Below are 21,932 nucleotides of genomic sequence, written 5' to 3' on the forward strand. Positions count from 1 at the left end.
GGATTGACAAATAGCAAAGTGGGGAATACATTTAAACTGAAGTAGTAGAATATGTTACTGTTTTCAGGGGAGAATGTCTATAAACATTTTCAACCTTTTGAGGCAGAGAATAAATTATACGCAGAAGAAGTGAGAACATTTGAGCTGGGGAAACCAAGTGGCAAAGAATCGCCCATGACCTGAATGTAATGACAGGTAAGGAAACTGGGAGTTTCTATGTATTTTCATAAATGGAAGTGATATGCTTCACTGAGCCCAAATTTTATAAAGCCTACAACATATTTCCCAGTGTTCAACCTGCAATCCCCATGCCAGGCACATGGGTACTTTTAAATTTTACTTTAAAATATTAAAAAATTTTATTTAAAATATTTATTTAAAATTTTATTTACAAACATTTAAAAATTTTTATTAAAGCCAGAATGATATTATATTACAAAAATAAAATGTTAAACATTTGGAAATGGGACAACACACAAAACCCATGCCAATTATAATCAGCAATTACGTTGTTTATTGGTCATAAAACACTATGAAAGGTGTCACCAATTGGTAAAGTGCGTAACAGAGAAGATATAACTTTTTTATTATTATCAGCAGTAGCAGCAGCAAAAACGGACATTTAAATGCCTTTCTATACAGTGGTTTGGAGCTTGAAAGTTCAATGAAACTCGAAGATAATTCTAACCATCTAGAAACTTAGTATTTACATTAAATAAGACAAGATATGTGGGAGCCAAATGTACATAAATGAGCATCACTCTCCGAGAAGCAGGAGAACGAAAACAAGGAGACAGAAATGGAGGGAATGATTCCCCAGAATCAGTAGCCTTAGTCAAACTCTCCATTGAAGATTAAGTTTGCCCATTAGCCTAAAAAATATGATTTATGCCGTCACACACAGTTATCAATACTAAAATAACAGTTAGGAGTATTAATGTGTGCATGTTCCTAAGTGACGTTTGGAAGAGTAGTTATTAAGAATATTCACAAATTCACCAAGTCTCCCCCTTTCCAGGCACGTGGTAAAATTGCTTTTCCCTACCTCCTTGAACTCAGACACAGTCACATGATTATTCAGCTGGTAAAGTGAGCAGACATGTGATGTTTCTGGGCGGAGGCATCTAAGGACCAGTGTGGGACACTGTAGCTCTCCCTTCCCCCATAATGGCAGTCATGGAAGTAGGCATCTCGTTAGAGCCTCTGTCGGTTTGGGTCACGAGCAAAGCTCCAGAAAACCCACAATGGGCCAGCGAGCAAAAAACAAATCATTATTGTTCTAAGTCCAGTGGTCTCTAATTCGGGATTGTCTGTTACCACATGCTAGCCTAGGGTTAAACTGATATGCAGGGCATGATAACAGCATTGCACACTTGTAATTTAAAAAAAAAGCCACTACACTCTTTCTCCATAATTTCAATTTTATTTTCTCAGTTCAGTTACCCCCTGGAAGGTTGCACACACACTACTAAAGTAAATGTCTTATTGTTGGTCATGTGTCCAGTGGAAACTGTTACTCTCCTTTGGCAAGCAATGATTTATAAGGATGAGATGTCAAACTGAATACCCATGTTTTAGGCACCTTGAACTAAAGACTAGTAGATCCCAGCCAAAGTAAAGGAAAGGGACCTTTTCCAGAGAAAGAGCCACAAAGTTCAATACCCTTTGGGACAGTGGGTGTGGATGCTACATAGATTTGAGGCTCAAATCAAATGAACCAAGATTTAAGACCGATAAAGAATTAGTCGGGGAAGACAAACCAGCCTGTGACATAGAAAACAGTGCTCTGGAGGTGGGATTTCGGGGAGTTTTTCATTGTTATGCTCTTTGTGTAACAGACACAAATTTAGAAGGAAAATATAATCGAACAACTGAACTATGACTACTAAAATTCATATACGCGTACAAGGAAGGAAGGGAGGAAAGGAGGAAGGGTGGGAGGGAGGAAAAGAAAAAAGGAGGGAAAGAGGGGAGAGAGCAGGAGGGAGGGAGGGAAGAAGGAAAAAAGGAAGGAAAGAAAAAGGAAGGAAGGAAGACTGTTGTGGAGGACTGAGATCTGGTGGTGCAATATCACCCATATTTGGGGGGAAAGATAATGGATAAGGTTTTCTGTAAATCTGTCAACTTTAATATGTTACTCAATTTAAAAAAAAAAAAAAAAAGTCAGGACCAAACTAAATAAATCTGCCAGTTCGATTTAGCTCATGAGCCAGCCGCTTCACCTCTCCTGGCCAGTTTTCTAGAAAACAGACTCAGGCTGCCCATCTACAAATCAAGTCCAATCCTTCAGCATGGATTTCACACGATGTGCCAGGCAGTGGGCTAAGTGCTTTGCATAAATTTTCTCATTTGCTTTTTACAAGAACCCAGTGAGTACAGACTAGGAAACCGAGGTTTACAGGGTTTAAGAAATTTACTCTAAGGTCAAGGTAAGCGGCTAGAGTGGGGGATTCAACTCCAGACGTATCCCAGCCCTTTCACCACTCTACTCCATCATCCTCTCGAGTTGTTTAAATGTCCATCCCAGGTCACAGAACTTGAGACTGTCCCCTTCAGACAGTCTCAGCTTAAAGACTGAGAATTGACTGCTTAGAAGGAACAGCCTCCACTCCATGTGAGAGAACATTTATTTCCCTTCCACTGTTTTCTTTACTTAAATATTGTGGTCTGAAAAAAAAATATTGTGGTCTGCTTTTCCAGGAAGAATATTACAATGTTATCCCATTTTATCAAAAATGTCAGAAAAAGAATACGGGTATTTCTGGTTGAGTTCCGAGCCCCGACTCATCCCAGGAGCATCTGCTCCCTCCAGGCAGCCTGACATCTCCAATGAAAGCACATTCCACGCGTGCTCCAGGGTGAGAACTGCCAACTCAGAGGCACGAATCGTCTGACAGTAATAAGAGCATTTAATATTCCCCAAATCTTCTTCCAAGCTATTCTGCAAAGACCCATCAAACCTAACCGTGGTTTGTGCTGTCTGGCAGGGTTGACACATGTCTTCCACCCATGGGTTTGGACTGGCCAAAATCCCACAGGTTGAATATTGAAACATTTTTCATTTCCGCGGCTCTGACAGTCTCGCAGTGTGTAGTGAACCTTGCAGCAGGCATCTGCTGAAGACCTGTGGGCTTTCTGCAAAAGTGGCAGCTCAAGCCCATGCAAACGGAAGACATGCTGCCAAAGCAAAAATAATTTTTCTTTCCCAGGAAAGATTTAGCCCCAATTCTTTGATGATAACCTGATTTTCATCCTGATACTCTGGGCTTTCTTCAGAGTTAAATAAAGATTTATGTTTGACATCATTTATTAACAAAATGCCCTAAACAGTGGCCCACCACCACCGTCCCTCTTGGATTTTTTTTTTTAGAATTTCTCTCTTATACCAAGTAAAGCACTGCAGGATGGTTTAGTATGTCAGAGTTGAAACTTCCATCATCAGAGTCCATGTTTTTAAGGAGCAGTCCTTGCCTTTAGGGCTTCGTACAGAGGACCCCCTAATGCAATTCAGTCGAATATCCAGAATGCACTTATCCAATGTGTTAAAATTATTAAAGCAATTGTTGATGAAGATGAAACACAATCTTAAGAGCTTAATTTAACTAAAGTTCCTTTCTAAACAATTGGTACACATAGGAAGATATTTTCACGGACTCTTTTATTCTGCAAGGTCAGTGGCCTTGGGGGCTGCATGTCTGACACTGGGTTTATACCCTGGCACTACCACCCCCAGGAAAGCTTAGTGTCTGCCTCTAAATGCACCGCTTAGAAGAAGGGTAGCTTTAGTGCTTTACGTGGCTATATGGTGGTTTACAACTTTGCAACATTAGGAATATTCTCTCAAGTCTCAAGTGTAGAAAAAAATTAAACTATACATTTGTTGGTGATTTAAAATTATGCATTTTACATTATAAATAAATTAGTCCATGAGGGAATAATTAAGTTACTCCAGACATACTGATTTCGTGGAAATTATGAATCCCTTACAATTAAAATTAAGAGTAGAGTCATGTAGAAAAGATTTTATGACACGATGTTTAGTTTAAAACAGATAATCACCAAGTTTTATAGAAACTACGAGCACAACTGTGGAAACGAACATGTGCATTTGGGCAAGGACAGGGGAAAATATGGAAAATTGTTAGAACTCCTTTACAGTGGGACTTACAACCCTCAAATAGTTCCTCTATGGCAGTTCTAGAATAAGAATTGTTTTTAAAATATGTGTGTATAATTTAAATAAAAGATTGCCAGATAGCATTCAATCTACGTGTTCAAAATTAGATTTCTAGCAGTTTTCTAAGCATGACTCAGAAGGATTTTTTTTGATCACCACTGTGAATGTTACTGTTTATGTCACCAAGCAATAAAAATAAGTAAAAGTAAACATATTAAAAGGGTTTTAAGAGACAATTTTCTTCCAAGAATAAAAATGTCTATTTTTTAAAACAACATATGTCCCTTTCCACAGGAAGAGCTACCAAATAAATGCACTAAACTATCACAGCACCACCTAGTAATTTCCTCAAGTGTTTCCTTGGAAGCAAATCAGCTAAACCCATCCCCAGACACTCAGTTTCCAGAATCCCCTTTAAAAAAAAAAAAAAAAAAAGGTGTAATGATCAGGCACTCAAATTCCATCCAGTTTTCAAAATCTTTCCTGGAAGTGAAATAATTTAGGGTTTTCTTAAGGGTTATCATTTTGGGGGAGAGTGGGGTACTTGGAAGTAGCTGTAGAAGGGCTCTCACCACCATCCCACTCAGCCCAACACTTCTTTGGATACTATGACGGGTGACATCTATCAGTGACTGACCCAAGCATCACAGCCTGACTTTCCTGTTTTCCATATCCTCCAGTAAAGAAAGAATGTATTTTCCCCTTTGCCTATTGAGCTCTGACTGAAAAAGGGTTGTGATGGGGATTAAATGAGTTAGTACATTTAAAGTTGCTTTGATAAGCATGTGACTGACATGTCCTACTTGAGTGAACGCTGATGCTCTCGGGAATCTGGGGCTCTCCAGATGTCTTCCCTATTCCATGTCATGGTCTTTCCTGTCCCTTTCTTGGGGAAATTTCAATATTCATTCACTCATTCACCCAGCAAAGTGTGTATCAGTCTCAGAGTACATTCCCCATAGTGTGCTATGGGACAAGATAGTAAACAAAACAGACGTCGACCTTACTCTGGGGGAGTCTGAAATGTAAACGGTAAGATAGGTGACTAAGTAGCCAATCAAAAATAGTAGGAAAGACGCTTACAGTAAGAAAAGTACAAAGGCATGTGGTTCCTGCCCTCTGCGGTCTAATGGGGAGACAGGCAAACCCTGGAAACTGCCATATTGTGTAATAACTGCTCTAATAGGATTAAATAAATAGCATTATGGAAGCAAAAGGGGTGACCAGTAGCCTACTTTAGGGTGGGCGGGGCATAGAAAGGGAAAGGTTTCCACCAGAGGTGACATACGAGCCAAGACCTAAGAATGAGGCTGTGGGTGTGTGTGTGTTTGGGTACCGACAGGAAGAGTTAAATTTATCACAATTATCATATGCAATAGTTACTTAAATCTGTACAGGTGACACCTCAAACCTTCTGCTCCAGAACACTGGCACTCACTTATTCCCCAGCTGCTGGGGGCGTTGGTGCTGACAGATCTCAGCTGAGTCCCCCTTCAGGCCCCACCCTCAGCTGAAGGAAAACAGCCTCACCCAAGGTCATCCTGGCTTCCCAAGCGCTGCCACATCCAATGACTGTTCAACAAGGAGTATACAGGCTTGGTCCCCTGGTTCCTGCTTGGAGACTCTGAAGGGCCATCCTAGGTCTAGTGTCCCCTGCAAGGCTGCCTGTGGCCTTTACTGTGATCCAAGGCAGGTGACTCTTGCTCAGTCAACACCTGTTTTCTTCTCTCCTGTACAGATACTGATCCTTAGAACACTCCCCGATAAAGTTCTCACACACAAGTCCGGGACAACATCCCCTTTTCCAGGATGAGAAAACCACGTTTTGAAATGTTAAGTAGCGTGTTGAGGATGAGGCAGCATGGCTCATTTGGAGAATAAAAGCAGCTCAGTTTGGCGAAAGCCCCAAATTTGAAGGCAGAGGAAGCTAAAGATAAACCATGTCTTGAAGTACATGATGTCATAACAAGAAATTAGGGCTTTAAACTGAGGCAGTGGGAAGTGTTGGAAGTGGTGAGAGTCAGGTGATTAGTTAAGGGCCTTAGCGTGGTGAATTAGGCATTGTCAGCATACTGTTAACGGGCGAAAGCATTTTCTTACCATGGAGGGGTTGCCAGGGTGTTTTTTTTCCTGATTAATGGTTAATATCCATTACTACCTATTGTTTCTCTATGAGTCAAAATATCAGGAAGGAAGGGGGTGCTGTGATCAAAACGGAAGAGAGGAAGACCTCAGGGGACAAAGAACACCTGTATACCGAGTTTCTGGTAAAATGAGCTGGGTTTGTCGATGTGTATAAAAAGGGGACAACTGCTTACCCACTCCACTCCACGGTGCTGGCTCAAGGGCTACAGGCTAGAAATGGGGGCTCTGGTCAAGGTGAGGGGTTGCCTCCTGTCCTCGCTTGCTGCTCCGCTCAGTAACAGGTACCTTGACTATGAGTGAGCTGAAGGGCTTGAAGACTTTGCTTACCTCTCTGCACTTAGGGTTGTGTATGTTCAAGGTATTGTGTGTTAAACACAGGAGCCTGTTCAAAGCAAACCCAGATGGGTGGCACCACTCCTTGTCTCTGTGCCCTTTCCCATGTGACTTTCTAGTTCCTCCCACTAAAAGGCAGAGTGTACCTCTTTGACCCCTGATTTTGGATTCAGCCATTTGGTTTGATTTGGCCAATGGAATATTAGTAGATTCAATGTAATCAGAAACTTGAAACAGGCCCACATACTGGGGCTTGCACTCAACAAACTCAGCTCATTTCCACCATCACTGGCAGAGACACGTGGAGCAGAACTGCTCCGATGGACACACGGACTCTCAGTGAGAGGCAGAGCCTCGTTGGCCTCCGCAGCTGGAAGCCAAGGCCTCAGTGAAGCTCGGCTGAAGCCCAGCCAACCTACAGACACATAATATTCACTCATCTTCTACTGCATGCTCTGTGAGGACATGAAAGATGGGTTCTTCAAGATCAAGTCTCAGAAAGCAAACTCTTTATTCCTGCCTGAGAATAAAAGAAACAATAAATTCCGAAGGGAAAAAAGAAAAACCCATAATATGATGCCAAATAGAAAAGCCAACGTGAGTACAACATGTTCTATGTGTTCCCTGTAATGTTTCCAATGGCCTGGGGTACCCACATAATGTTTTGAAAGATTACAAAAATTAGGTCAGTGCTTACGTCTATTTTTAAGACTAATTATAAGGCTAAAGGGTGGCTTTTTAAAATACACATTGGATGCACCCAGCAGGAGGGGCTCTTAAAATATGAGAAAAAAGTAAGACTAAAATGAATAAAAAACGCTAGGATGATTTTCAAAACAAAGAACAACTTATTTAATTTGACATTTGATTTTCATAATTCCTTCTGTTAAAATCATTGAAGTCTCCTAGCTAAAAGCAAAACTCTAACAGCACTACTAATCATTTTCATCTCTAGTTACCAAAAAGGATGCCATAAAAATGTGCAGTGGACAGTAAGTACATGGCTGGTCAGATTTATGCAAAACATCCGAACACCCTACACCCCCGCCCTTTCCATATAGATGGTAGTAGTGACTAGAAATGAACTCTGGTTTGAGAATTGAGTTTATAATAATTTGTCTGCAACTATCTAGCTAAATTGAGCACATTATGTAGAATAAGAATCCCAACAAGAAAAATACATATATTTTTAATTAAATCCTATAAGCAGAAACAGGCTTGAACATCTCTGTGTTGTGAGCCTACAACTTCCCATTGAAAGGGGGTAAGAAAACCTTAGGTATGGCCTGAAATTTTGTAACTAATAAATAAAAGCTCTTATTGAATTGAAAAACAATAAAGTCAAAATTTTATAACTCCTGTTAGGTTCATAAACTTCTAATTAAAATGAAATAAAGTTAATAATTAAATGGCACTCTCACTAAATTTTTAAAGTGAGGCCATTTAATTAATTGCCTTTGAATGAACACTTTATAAATACCACGTTTGGGGTCTAAAAATTCTTTTAACTTTTTTATACATTTCCTGCAGGTATTGGTAAAATGGGTTTTTTTTTTAGTGATTTTATTTCTATATATAGTTTTAATTTCCTACTTTTCAAAGTAATTCATAAATCAGAAGCATCCAAGACATACCTAAAAAAAAATAGAAATAGCTCCCTTGTTAAACAGAATTTAGAATTTGTCTATATTAGCTAGAAGTCATTTGGGCATTTACTCCGAGAATTCACTCTAATGTTTTGATCTGGGAAAATGGACTCAGGAGTCATATAGTCCAGGGTTGAATTCATGTCCCTTTGCAATAATTCCTACCTCTCAGGGCTATTGAGCAAACTGAATGCAATGATGTAGGAAAATTACTAGCAAATTATAAGCACTCCATAAATATTAGTCCCTTCCCTTTCCTACTGCCATGTGCCAGACATAGAGCTGGAAGATTTTCAGTCAAGTTAGAGGCTTGGAATTGGATTCCTTGAATATAATTCAGGCAGTCCCAGGTAAGAGTATACATACCCACATTTACTTAATCCCTCAATAAATAAATGAAGATTCTGTTTCCCTTCCCATTGCTTCTAAGAATTTTATTCTAAAGGTCAGTGGGACAAAGTGAAGCTCTTGATGGAAAGCGTGAAGGGAAAAGATGAGTCAAGAGAAAATTTTTCACTCCCCTTCCCAGAATCCTTGTCCCTGTCATCAGCTCCCAGCCTGAGGGCCCTCCCCTGCCCACCTCCCACTTTCACACCCTCTCTGCAGGATCATGTCCCACACACACTCCGCTCCAGACCACAACGCTTCATAGGAACTTTCAGATGGATCTGACGCATCATCAGATGAAAACAATGGCTTTCATGTACTTATTCAACAAATACACATGGAGTACCATTTATAAGCCAAGCGGTAGAACTTGAAACTAAGGTTACAATGGCGTGTATAGCCTGGTGGAAAAACAAACAGATCAACAGCTTACTATCCAGGCAGACTCTGTAGGTGGAACAGGGACTCTGATAAGCAAAGTAAACAGGACAATGGGAGCACACAGGCAGGGGCGAGGGGACAGCAAGGAGCATGTCTAGCAATACTTAACAATGGTAATTTTATATAAAAAATGTTTTTGAAGTACACTCAGCTTACAATGTTGTGTTAATTTCTGGTGTACAGCATAGTGACTTTAATTATATATATAAGTTCCTTTTCATAGTCTTTTTCATTATAGACCATTACAAGATATTGAATGTAGTTCCCAGTGCTATGCAGTAGGACCTTGTTGTTTATCTATTTTATATGTAGTAGTTAGTATCTGCAAATCCTGAACTCCCAATTTATCCCTCCACCCTCCCCCTTTTCCTCTGGTAACCATAAATTTGTTTTCTATGTCTGTGAGTCTGTTTTGTACATGAGTTCATTTGTGCCGTTTTTTTAGATGCTACATAGAAGTGATACCACACAGTATTTTTCTTTCTCTTTCTGGCTTTTAACTTAGTATGACAATCTCCAAGTCCATCCATGTTGCTGAAAATGGCATTATTTCACTCATTTTTATGGCAGAGTAGTATTCCATTATAAAAATATACCACAACTTCTTTATCCAGTCATCTGCTGATGGACACTGAGGTTGCTTCCACATCTTGGCTATTGTATATAGTGCTGCTATGAACACTGGAGTGCATATATCTTTTTGAATGAGACTTTCCTCCAGATATATGCCCAGGAATGGAATTGCTGGATCATATGCTAAGACTGTTTTTAGTTTTTTGAGGAATCTCCAAACTGTTTTCCGTAATGGCTGCACCAAACTACATTCCCACCAACAGTGTAGGAAGGAATGTTTTCTCCACACCGTCTCCAGCAATTATCATTTGTGGACTTTTTAATGATGGCCATCCTGAGGTGATAACTCATTATAGTTTTGATTTGCATTTCTCTGATAATTAGTGATATTGAGTATTTTTTTTCATGTGCCTATAGGCCATTTGTATGTCTTCATTGGAGAAATGTTTGTTTAAGTAACAATGGTGATTTTAATATAAAGGCCTAAAATTGAATACAATCTAAATGTTGAAGAATAAATGTTATATAACTTGTATCACATTAATTAAAAATGACATTTCAGAAGAATATGTGATTATAGGGTAAATATTAATTGTATATTAATCTACGAAAGAGCACACTACCAAAAGTCTTTACTGTATTATTCAAGTTTTTGTTTAAAGCAAAAGAGTGTATGCATAGAAAAACAGTAGAAAGATGTATAACAAAATGTTAGTGGTTTAACTCTGTTTAAAGATGATAAGCAATTTCACTTTTTAAAACTTGTCTGCAGTTTCTAAATGATCCGCAAAGAACATACAGTAATTTTGTACTTTACCAAAGATATACTTTTAATTTAAAATATTTTTTGAAGTTGATCCGAGCAACTCACACCTACCAAATGCCTACTACACACAGAAAGGACCGTGCTAAGGGCTGCAGCCACAGAGCTAAAATAAGAATGCCCCGTGCCCTGAAGCAGCTCCCAGCACTGGGATGCAGGCATGTAGTAAATACCCACGAGTAAGACATTGCCCAGATCTTAAGTTAATAAAGCCTGATTAAGTGGGGAGGGGATGGCTCAGTGGTAGAGCACATGCTTAGCATGCATGAGGTCCTGGGTCCAATCCCCAGCACCTCCAATAAAAAAATAAATAAATTAAATAAATAAGCCTAATTACTTTCCCCCCAATTTTTTTAAAAGCCTGATTATTTACCCAGAACTGACGTTTCCTTAACCGCTACAACTGAGACAACAGGAAGACAAGGCTGCCTTTGTCTTTTGTGACTAACAAATTAATGAAACAACAGGGTGTTAAGAATATCCTTCAGCTATCCTCTGTTCTAACATTTATAATTACCAGGAAACTGTTAATACCATTAATTACATTGTGATAACCAAATTTTATTGAGCACTATTTCACAGTATCATTAAACAATGCTAAGAATTAACTACCATCACTATTCCCATTTTATAGATATGGAACTGAGCCAACAAAGAGGTCAAGGTCAAGGTCAAGGCTGCACTGCTTATAAACAAAGGAGCCAAGATTTGAACCCAGGCAATCTGAACCTGGAGCCCAAACCCTTGACCATTATGCTTTGTGGTCTCCATTTTATGAACATTAGCATCATCTCTAAATAAGAATAAGCCATCACATATTGCTGATGGCACATGTCAGAGAGAGAAAGTTGGGGAGAACTATCTGAGGGCAGGGCACGTGTCCTCAGTGCCCAGCACAGGCTTCGGACACAAGGACACAAAATAAATAATTTGCAGTATGAATGATCCAGAATGAGGTTCATTTTTGAAGCACTCCCCCAAGTCTCAATATCAGCTTATTTTTAAAAAATATTTTCCTCTTCTAAAAAACAAGGACAGGACAGGGAAAGGTCTGTTTAACGAAGGGTCTCAATCTATATTTTTCTGAATTTTAATGCCAATCTTATAGTAATCATAAAGGTTAATATACAGTAACATCATACTGATAATAATTTTGCTTATTTGATCTAAGGAAAAAAATGATGTGAACTCTAAGCATACGTTCATCTAGTTAGCATATAGAGCACTTAAGACTTTTTTGAGTTGGTTACAGATCTTACTGGAGCATATGACAAGTCAATTTTATGAATTGCAGACAAAACTAAATTGCCATCAAATGACCGTACAAATTAAGGTTTTCATAAAAAAAGACATATGGATAATTGTATATTTCTAGAAATGGCAGCTTTGCTGGCATAGACTGGGAAGTATAAGATAATCTTCTGTCTGTCTCCTGCTGAGATGAACATAAATCACCAACTCCTCATTATTCATTGCCTGTGGAATAAAGCTATCAAGTCACTTCCATTAGTTCCTGTCCTGATGCACTCTTCAACTTAACCATTGCTCAGAAACAGAGAGAGGATCACGTTTCCAAACCCAGATGGAAAAGTAATTAAAGTAGAGAGAACTGTATTATGGGTCTTAATGTCTAGGTCCATGAAGAAGGCTGGCTACATTATAAAAGTATTTAAAGGAAGTCAATACTTTTAATTTCCAAATGTGATTTTCCTCATATTTCACTTTCTAATATTGCATCTCTCCTCCCCTATGTGAATTCTAAGCATTGTCTAGAAGCATCTTCTCGCCTCTGACGTGAAGCCATGCCATGTCCTCTATCACACTCAAAGCAAGTTAAACAGAAGAGGTACTCTGCAAAGATTTAAATCTTAAGAGAGACAACAGGGATATTGGGAGTCGTAAAAATAAATGAACAAACTTGAAATAAGAGCAAACATTAAAGGGATGGAATGCTTAACTACAATGAATGTGGGGCGGGGGTGCTTCCTTCCCTTCCTCCATGTGAGCAATTAGATTAGTATGACAACAGTGTTTACTTTGCAAACACAGCTCTCTGTATGACAGATATTTTCTGCACCAACTTTCATTATTAACGTTTGGAAACCATACCTGTATGAGATTCGGGGTTTAAAATGATTCTTCATTCTGAAATACGTCCAGAAGACTGTGCAGTGCAGGCAACATATTTTTAGTGAATATCTCCCATATGCAAGACAGTGTCTAAATTACCCAGCTCAAATGCCTTTCTCCCTGACATGGGGGATGGGACTTATTTCCCTCAACGGCATGGGACAATGGGACTCATGTCCCATTTCAGTAACACGAATAAAGCAAAGCAGTATAGACATGTCGTGTAGTCGGACTAACTTCAAATTCTAGCTCCGTCACTTATGACTTACTAGCTGAGAGAGGAAATAACAGCAGGTGAAAGCTGTCAGCAGAAGTCTGAGGAAAAAGTTAAGAGAGGTAGGGCTGAGAATGCCAAGGCCAAATAACTACAGATGGTGGCGCCAATGAGCATCAACCCAAGGAGCATCAAAGGGGCAGGAACTGGAGACAACAGGTAGACACAGTCCCTCCAGCTTGCTGGCTCTCTGCTCAGCTCTGACAACACGGGCAGCGGCCTCAGAAGACTGGAATGTTCTTCTCAGCAGACACTGAATAGCTGAAAGGTTTTCCAAGAAAACCTCCCCTCGCCCAGCTCAACTGCACTACAGTGAAGGCCACCAATTTTAATGTTCATGCAGAGCATCCAACCAGCTCTGAAATAAATTTGATTTATATAAATACTATTCTGTAATGCTTTCTAAACCTTTTATTACAATAAAGCCCTCAACGTTTCTTTAGGCTTTCTTGTTCAATTGAGAAAATACCTAAAATCACAGGGTTAGTTAATTTCCTAGTTCAAGGTCTAATAGAGCATCTTTTCCTGCTTAACACCCCCAGTAATTTTATACTCATGCAATGAGATGTACAGTAAACATTTATGTAGTACAAATCCTGTGTTAACAAGAAAAGGACACAGGCAGGTATCAGGCAGACCTGCATTGTGAATTCTGACTTTGCCATGTACTTGGCTGTGTGATCCCGAATAAGTCACTTAACTTCTCTGGGCCTAAGCTTACCTACAGAATTGGGTCACAGTACCTACAGGGCTGATAAGATAAAATGAGGTACCACATGTAGAAAGTAGACAGCAATATGCTAGATACACAGTAGTCACTTTAAAAAAATACAGTAGTTTATTTCTTTTGTATTATTTCCCATCCACTTCATGACCTCTACTCCAACTCTTATGCCTAGAAAACAAATACCCATTTAGAGGCTCTTGGTTTACAACCATTTTAAAGCCTTTAATGAAAATTTGCCATCTTTTTGTCTTCCTGCTAGAATCTCTGATCTATGAGAAGGTCTATGGAAAGGAACTTGTCTTTAAGAAGCTTTGAATTTAGTTGAGGAAATCAACATTCACACAAATTGAAAGGTTACACCTGACCCATTTTATTAACAGGATAAATATAACTCCATATAAGAACAGCTTAGGGAATTAATTCTAATAACCTTCTCTCCATTTCCTGTGAATTCCAATCTATCAGCTAGGAATCTGTTAAGCAAAAGAACTGAATTATAAAGGAAAAATTTAGAAGGTTCATCAATGAATACTTTTGAAAAGGTAGTTAGAATCAAGGCTGATCTTTTTCAAAGGTGGGAGGCAGTCTAGGAACCAGGTGACCCCTTGAGTCCCATCCCACCAGGGTCTCTAATTGGTAAAACAGATTAAAATCAATGGATTAAATGGGACCTTCTGAAATTTAAGGAGAGCACACCTGAAAAAATCTGCACGTATATTTCTTTCTTTGATTATGGAGAGTAAGTTGCATCAGGAAATACTTTCTATCATAAATAACTTAAGCAAATTTTAAAGGACAAGTCATCTTCTGGAGAAAAAACTGATCCTTTGAATCAATTTTTTTTCTGATTCTGGAATGCAATTACAATTCATGCAGTCCTATGCAGGAGCAGGTAAGCAAGAACAAGTGACAATGGCTCACAGGTTTAGATCTTCATAAGTCTTCTAAATAGTATGAAGTGCCATCATCTTTTGAAAGAGAAAAACCTTTGTCTGAGAGATGTAATTTCTGAATAACTGATCCCAAGGCTTCCTATAAAAAATGGTGCATACTGTCATTGATGTTCCTTTGAGCCCAAAGATAAACAGTCATAATAAATACATATAAGTCAACTTACTACTTATCCAACATTTAATTACTGAACATCTACTATGATGGATGCACCATAGAAGAAAATGCACTAAATGCATTGAGTGACTTGTATTTCTGTTTATCTAACAACAACAAAAATTATTATTTAATGGCTGCCTTCTCTGTCAGGTGTTAATTACTTGACAGGCAGGATCCTAATTTATCTTCAGAACAGTTCTAGGAGATAGATGCTTGTTATTATTATCTTCATCACAATCATCCCCATTACACACGTGAGAAACTACTTGGCCCAGGTTCCCCAGCCAGCAAATAGCAGGGTCCTGGTTTGAACCCAGGCAGTCTAATGCCTGTGCTCACACCCCTCCATTTGCAAAATGGTGTATTCTTCCATCAAAGCCATGAGTTCACTTATCCTTATGAGAAATTTATGCAAGGGGAAAGGCGTGCGTTTATTTGAAAGCAGCGTGTTTGTTTGGACGAAGTCATCCACAGTCACAACGTGTCCATGTCACAGCTGGGACTGAATCTGGCTCTGTGGTCGTCTGTTATTTCAGTAGGATCTCCTGCAACCGAATCCAAGGAACACATTCTTTCACATCTCTTATAATACATCCTCTAAAATCTCACAAGTTTTATGACTTCTGACATTCTGGCATAAGAAATATGGCAAAAAAGGAAACAGCAGAGCTGACTTCTTTTAAAAATAGTTACAGGCTAATGATCTGGATTGTTAAACTCTGGGTGTGGAGATCTTTCTCAAATATAAACCATTAGGCAGGGATGAGGAGCTTCTTTCCAGAGCAGCAGACGCTGATGGGGGTGACACAGCCCTCGGTGATAATGATTTCATTTCTGTGATGCCAAATGAGTAATATCTGTGTGATCGTGCTGTGCGACGGAGGCTGGAGCAGCCCAGTGACCTGGAACACCTCCCTGTTATTGAATTGTTGCCATAAAGGTTGAGGCTTCATTTTCCTAGCTGTTATTTTTAAGCAAATTTGCCCAAAGTGAAATGGCAGCTTGCACTTTTCGTAACCTCACACCACAAATCTAGTATCTGACACCAAACTGAAATGATAAAATGGCTTTTTCTGGTATCTTTCCATTCCTGCACGGTGGTCTGTGGACAAAGGGAATAGGAAGAAAAGAAGTTATCCTGTATTCTTTAAGAGGGCAGCTGTTAAAATGCATTGATTATTTTTAAGGAAAATGTTGATTAAGATAAGCATAGATAGGATTCTACCTATGGGTCTTTGAAAGACAGAATTAATTTAGTAAGGCGAGTTAGTTTAGGTGACTTGTTCAACTAAAAGATTATATTCTAGACTGATGGAACATCTAACTGAAGAGAGCTGCAAAAATAACCAGCCAGCCAGCCAACCAACCTCAACCAACCAACCAACCAACCAACCAACCAGACATATGTCTAAAGGAAGAATGCCCTGCCTGGTTTCACAGCCTTCCAGAGTAGGAGTTTCTCACTGATTTGGGCCAGCAAGCTTAAACCCAGCCTTGGTTTGATCTGGGTTCTTCCTTGTTCTTCTTCCCTGGCCATTTCCTACATTTCCTTTTATTTCTTGGTCTTTCCACTCCACCTTTCTGAATTCTTCTTGGGTTTTTTGGTATTTTGCTTATTTTTTACGTTCTTCTGCGTTTTCTTCCTTCTCTTCTCCTAGCAATATGATGAAGCAGTGTATTCTAATTTTGTTGTTGTCTCCCCATGGTCCTGCCGAGCTCATCCTTTTCCAAAGCTCTAGGCTTTCATTAAGAACACCAAATTAAATCAACCGACAGTTACCAGCTGACTTACACGTAGGCACGTATGAAAACCATGCCATGAATGTTCACTGTGTCCCTGGCTTTTCTGACCTGGATCAAAAAATAAGGAAAAGTCCTTTTATGCTCTCTGATATTTAATCATTGGATTTCATTCCTAAAAGCCAGGAGGAAACTAACGTGGGGACTCCTCGAAGACATTTCTCATTTGGAAAGCCTGTATTTTAATAGATTAGCATATCTGATTTTTAAACCAGGACATGTTTTTAGGAGCAACATGGGGCACCGAAGCTATTTGTCTTTCTCCAATATTCATCAGTTTCCCCTTAGTCGTTTTGAATAACAGAAATAAGGTCACTGGAATAAAGCTGCTTCACAAGAAAAAAGCTCCTTCACTTTGTTTCAGCCCTGCCTTCATGTGTTTGTCTGTGATAAATGCCTTGTCTTTGTCTAGCATTATCTACCAGAGAGAAATCAACTGTATAGAATTACTACAACCAGGCGATCATTTCTTTTCAATTTGATATTTCAAAAAATGAATGCCTGTCAAAATGAGCTGACAGTGAGGACAATTAAGGAGTTTGGTTCCTGGGTGGCATATAAGAACCTAAGAGCCTATAAGAGCAAAATATGGTTAATAAACAAGCACTCTCCACTCAGTGCGGTGCCACTGTGATCCAGTTGACTTAATGGTCTCTGAAAATTTGAGGATTCTTTTCCTGTCCTGTGGTAACCCTCAGGAGACCTAGTAAAAATTATGACTCTCTTACATGTTTTTAAAGACTTCTTTCCCTTAATCTTGGGAAAACATTGAAAATAGCGAGATTTAGTGATAATGATCTCAATGTGATCATTTTAATTTCTGTTAGAAAGTGCCACCAAATATTAAATGTTAAATAGATCTCAACAAAAATTAGGTCAATGCTAACAAAATCAATGAGAGTGTGCAGAAGGGGTGTGCGTTAAGAGTAAGTACCAAACCTGATCACGCAATAGTCTTACTCAGAACCCCCAATAGCCCATCAGGAAGCTAGATAAATGGCCTGTCCACTGAACAATCCATGAAACACTAGCCTTTCAAAAACAACAGTAGGTTATATGAAAAGGAATCTATGTGTGTACATGCATGACTGAAACATTACGCTGTGCACCAGAAGTTGACACAATACTGTAAACTGACTGGACTTCAGTTAAAAAAAAGAGAGAAAGAAAAAGAGAACAGTAGGTCAATATACCCTTGAGAAGTATAGTGATACACCTATCACCTTCTTCCTTTCTTGTCCCTTGAAACACACAGGATCAATGAGACACTCAATCCCCTAATAAGAATCGGTGAAACATTCCGATTCATCCACTATTTCACCAGCAGAGTGTTGTGGAAGCATCAGAGCCTGGGCACGCAACCTGGGCAGCCACACAGGACCCACAGGCTTAATGCTCTACGGTCACCATTTTAAGACTCAATTTTTTTTTATCAAGGAGCCTTGCGTTTTCATTTTGCACTTGGTCGTAAAATCCACACAGCCAGTCCTGAGCCAGAGATTTGGATTCAGACAGATGCAAAGTTGATTCTGGGCCTAGCACTGCCTTAGTAAAATGGGGTTACCTGGCCTAACATCACTGAACCCCCACTCCCTTTTTGGAAAATATTAATACCCACTTTCAGAGTTTTAATAATTAAGGAAGATAGTGCATATGAAATGAGCGGCATGGCCCCTGTCACACATACGCGCTTAATGAATGTTAGTCCTCTGTCTTCCCCTCTACCCCATTTAATTCCTCACCATCACCGAAAACTACTGCAAAGATGTTGCTGCAAAGATGAGCTGTTGTTAAGGTCAGTATCCTGAGGTTATCAGCTAGCTGGCCTGACCGGGAAAGACAAAAGGAAACAGGGATCAGATTTAAGCCACACCCCAGCACACAGCCTGAACGCAAGGCAGTGTGGGTCAGCAGCTGTCACCTGGTCCTTGTCCTTCCTGTGAATGAAGAAACTAGTGCAGCTGATTGACCTCAGGTTCCAGGTGCCTCGCAGTCTAAACTAAGCTGCCAGGTGCTCTAGGTGGGACTTGTGAGGGAGCAGTACATTGAAGGACACAGGCTGCAGAGCTGGTGTCTTCTGGAAGACCAAAATCATGGCAGGTCCAGAAACTGATGCCCAATTCCATTTCACTGTTATCAAAAAACATTTCAACTCTCACACTCTCACAGGGAGAATGAATTGCGTACTGGCCACACACAGAAACACTGTTTTGACAGTCTTATACTTCAAGTTAAGGTCTAAAAAAACTCCGGCTGGGAAAGTAACATGAGCGGATTCTAAACTGTACCTCATCTGTGAAGTTCCCAGGCCTGAGGAAGCTAATGTCAGTTCATCATGTGATACTCAATTTGTACGACAAATTATGAACCTGGAAAAAAAAATCTATTCAGTTTATTTTAGCTGATCACCAACTTAGAGCTGATAAAAAAGGTTGAATTTGGAGACGGAAAGAAAATTTCTTTGGCACTCTTTGGTCCCTTCCTATCCATGTGGGCATGAGAAAGGGACACAGGATATTTATTTCCCTCTGTCCCAGTTTCCTAGGCTCCCGTAACAAAATACCACAAACCGGGTGACTTTAACAACAGAAATTTATTGTCCACCATTCTGGAGTATAGAAATCCAATGCCAAGGCATTGGCAGGGTTGGTTCCGTCTGAGGGCTGTGAGGGAGACTACATTTCATGCATCACCCCTAGTTTCTGATAACTCACTGGCAATATTTGGCAGTCCTTGGCTTGTAAAGATGCACCACACTGACCTCTGCCCTCAGATTCACATGCCATTCCCTCTGTGCGCATGTCTGTGTCCAAATTTCTGCTCTTTATAAGCACACCATTCATATTGGATTAGAGCCCACCCTACTCCAGAATTACCTCATCTTAACTAACTATATCTGAAATGACTCCAATTTTAAATAAGGTCACATTCTGAGGTAGCAGGGGTTAGGACTTCAACATATAAATTTGGAGGCAACATTCAACCCATGACATCCTCCTTTAAGCCAAGTAAGACGGTTTGCTTTATAAGGCTCCAAGAACTTGGCCCTTGTCTTCCGCAGTTTGAAGGACTTGGATGTCTGAGTGGTTGGTCTGAAGCTATGTCTGGAGCCGATTCGGTCTGATGACAGAGTAAAGTTGGCTACATTGGGATCTACTTGTTCTCCCAGTGACATCAGGACAAGGGGAGTGTTTCCAGGGGACCAAACTTGGACCAAACCTGAAGCCAGCCCAGGAAGATCACCTGGAGGGGCAGAGGGAAGCCAGCAAAGGGTCTGAGCAGGACAGAGACAAGTGACGCACCAAAGGAGAAGTGTACCTCCCTGGGGAGAGCTATTCGAGGTGGTTCCTAACCAGGGAGCCTTGGAGGAATCTGAACAAGTGTCCAAGACAGAAAGAAAACAAAACAAGTCAGCTTCAGTTGTCAGGCTTCATCAGAAGGGGCCAACATCCCATGGCACCAGAATCAGCCAGTTAAGTCAAGTCCTTTCCCCTGACCAGACGCAGCAGCTGGTGAGCACGATAGAGAAGAGCAAGCAAGAGAAAAGACGGCCCTTCCTCATCACAACATCCCAGCCTGAGAGAGGACGTAGACGAGGGAGGGAGAAACTTTCAATCTGAGTGAGCTTGGAATTTTGGTATTCCATTAGATGGGAAATGTTAATTACTAAAATGGGTCTATTCTTGTGATTGAAAAAGACTAGAAAGGTATGGTATGTATGTAAGATTCCATCCAGGAGAGAGGAAGAGCAGGTCTATGGAACAAGTTTAGAAGGGAATGGTGAAAAAAGATTTTAAAGTGGCTTTAAGCCTCCATCCCATCAGTCCAGGTGGTTCCGTCAACGGGGGCCTGGGCTTCCAGTGCTAGTGGGGGTGGGGGGCGGTGCATGTCAGGGAGGAGCTCTGTGTTTATGGTTACATAAAATACATTTTTTTCAAATGTCTTCATCACTCATCCTCAATTTTTTTCATCTAAAAAGTATCCATGTGATAAGGTTATTTGTCATAATCAAGCTAAATAAAATTATAAATAAAATGTGCAGAACCTAGACCAATCTTAATACGTACGTGGGGAAGGTCCCCATGCTGCCAGTGATCCAGGCAAGGGAGAGGAAAAGAAGTCTGTTCGACTGAACACTGACCCCTACCACAATTAACCAGACATAACCGGCTATAATTTGGACTTCAGCAAGAAAACATATTGATTACTTATATAGTTCAAGGTTTATTTTAAAAAGACAAATTACTATAAGTACTGCATTCTGACCAAGACTGAAGAAGACCCTGATTTAGACTTAGAAGCACTTCCTTTATGTGTAAATGAAAATCAACAAGTCATACCCAGGAGTTACAGCTGCTTGGATGTTGGGAGCTCTGACACAGAGGTGGTATTTGAGCAAGGGAGAGGTTAAAATTTGAATATCACTTAATACCATAATATGTTGGAAATAACAGTGTCAATTAAAATGGCAGAAATATTTCACCATTTAAAATTACAATGCTTGGCAGGTGGGTATAGCTCCATGGTGGAGTGCGTGCTTAGCATTCACGAGGTCCTGGGCTCCATCCCTAGTACTGCCAGTAAAATAAATAAATAAGCAAACAAACAAATAAATAAATAAATAAATAAATAAATAAATAAACCTAATTACCTTCTCCCCAATTCAAAAAAAAAAACTTTAAAAAATAAAATAAAATATGTAATATTTGCCTGGAAATCTTGGGAACAGCAAAATCCCTGCCAGTTCTGAGTGTTCTTGGCTACATTTTGAAGGGAAAATCATTTTATGCTACGCAGCTTTCTTTGTATTTGTTTTCCTCAGTGCACAACCAGCAGGATCAAAACTGTAAAAAAAAAACTTGGTAAATACCCAGTGGAAAACCTCATCTTAAATTCACATTGGAACTGAATTATGAAAAGCAGTGAATTTTGAGACCCCAAAGAAAATGCCCAGGTTATGCATTATTTCTATTTCTAATCTGCTTTTTGTATGACCTAAGAAATCAATTTAAACAACTCCACAGAGTTTGATTTACTGGAGACCTCTGTGAATTACCCAGTGACAAGAGAAAAAGGTGTTTGTGTACAGGTCACAATTTCTTCTAGTTTCCTGGGTTTCATCTCTGCTTTCATCCTGACTTTTGACACAACTATGGCACCAAACTTCTCAAGGCCTTATAGATAAATCCTACTGGAAAGTCACTACGGAGAGGCTACAGTCTTCCTTATGTCCTTATATAAGTGTTGTGTAGCATGTAAAAGGCATAGTGTTCAGGTTGAATTCTTAGCAGGGCAAATTTAGGCAAGTGCCTTTATGTAGTATATAGTGTTTTGTACTGGCAGAAGAGCTGTTAAAATCATAATGG

The 21,932-nt window shown here is 39.7% G+C and overlaps 2 protein-coding genes across 2 annotated transcripts in view; one reads left to right on the forward strand and one right to left on the reverse strand.

Annotated features, from left to right (window-relative positions):
- PRKG1 (protein kinase cGMP-dependent 1) overlaps nt 1–21,932 on the reverse strand; it is a 1,104,481-nt gene that overhangs the window by 1,054,954 nt on the left and 27,595 nt on the right. The window lies entirely within an intron of this gene.
- Nucleotides 18,660–18,836, forward strand: LOC116155792 (ATP synthase membrane subunit K, mitochondrial-like). Its single transcript, XM_064488614.1, has one exon. It carries the CDS (start codon nt 18,660–18,662, stop codon nt 18,834–18,836), a length of 177 nt encoding a protein of 58 aa, XP_064344684.1.

Source organism: Camelus dromedarius, chromosome 8, assembly GCF_036321535.1.
Source record: "Camelus dromedarius isolate mCamDro1 chromosome 8, mCamDro1.pat, whole genome shotgun sequence".
Lineage (NCBI taxonomy): Eukaryota > Metazoa > Chordata > Mammalia > Artiodactyla > Camelidae > Camelus > Camelus dromedarius.

Bases quoted from the DNA above. Each gene is read 5' to 3' on its own strand.
- LOC116155792 (XM_064488614.1), top strand. From the start codon at position 18,660: ATGGCAGGTCCAGAAACTGATGCCCAATTCCATTTCACTGTTATCAAA.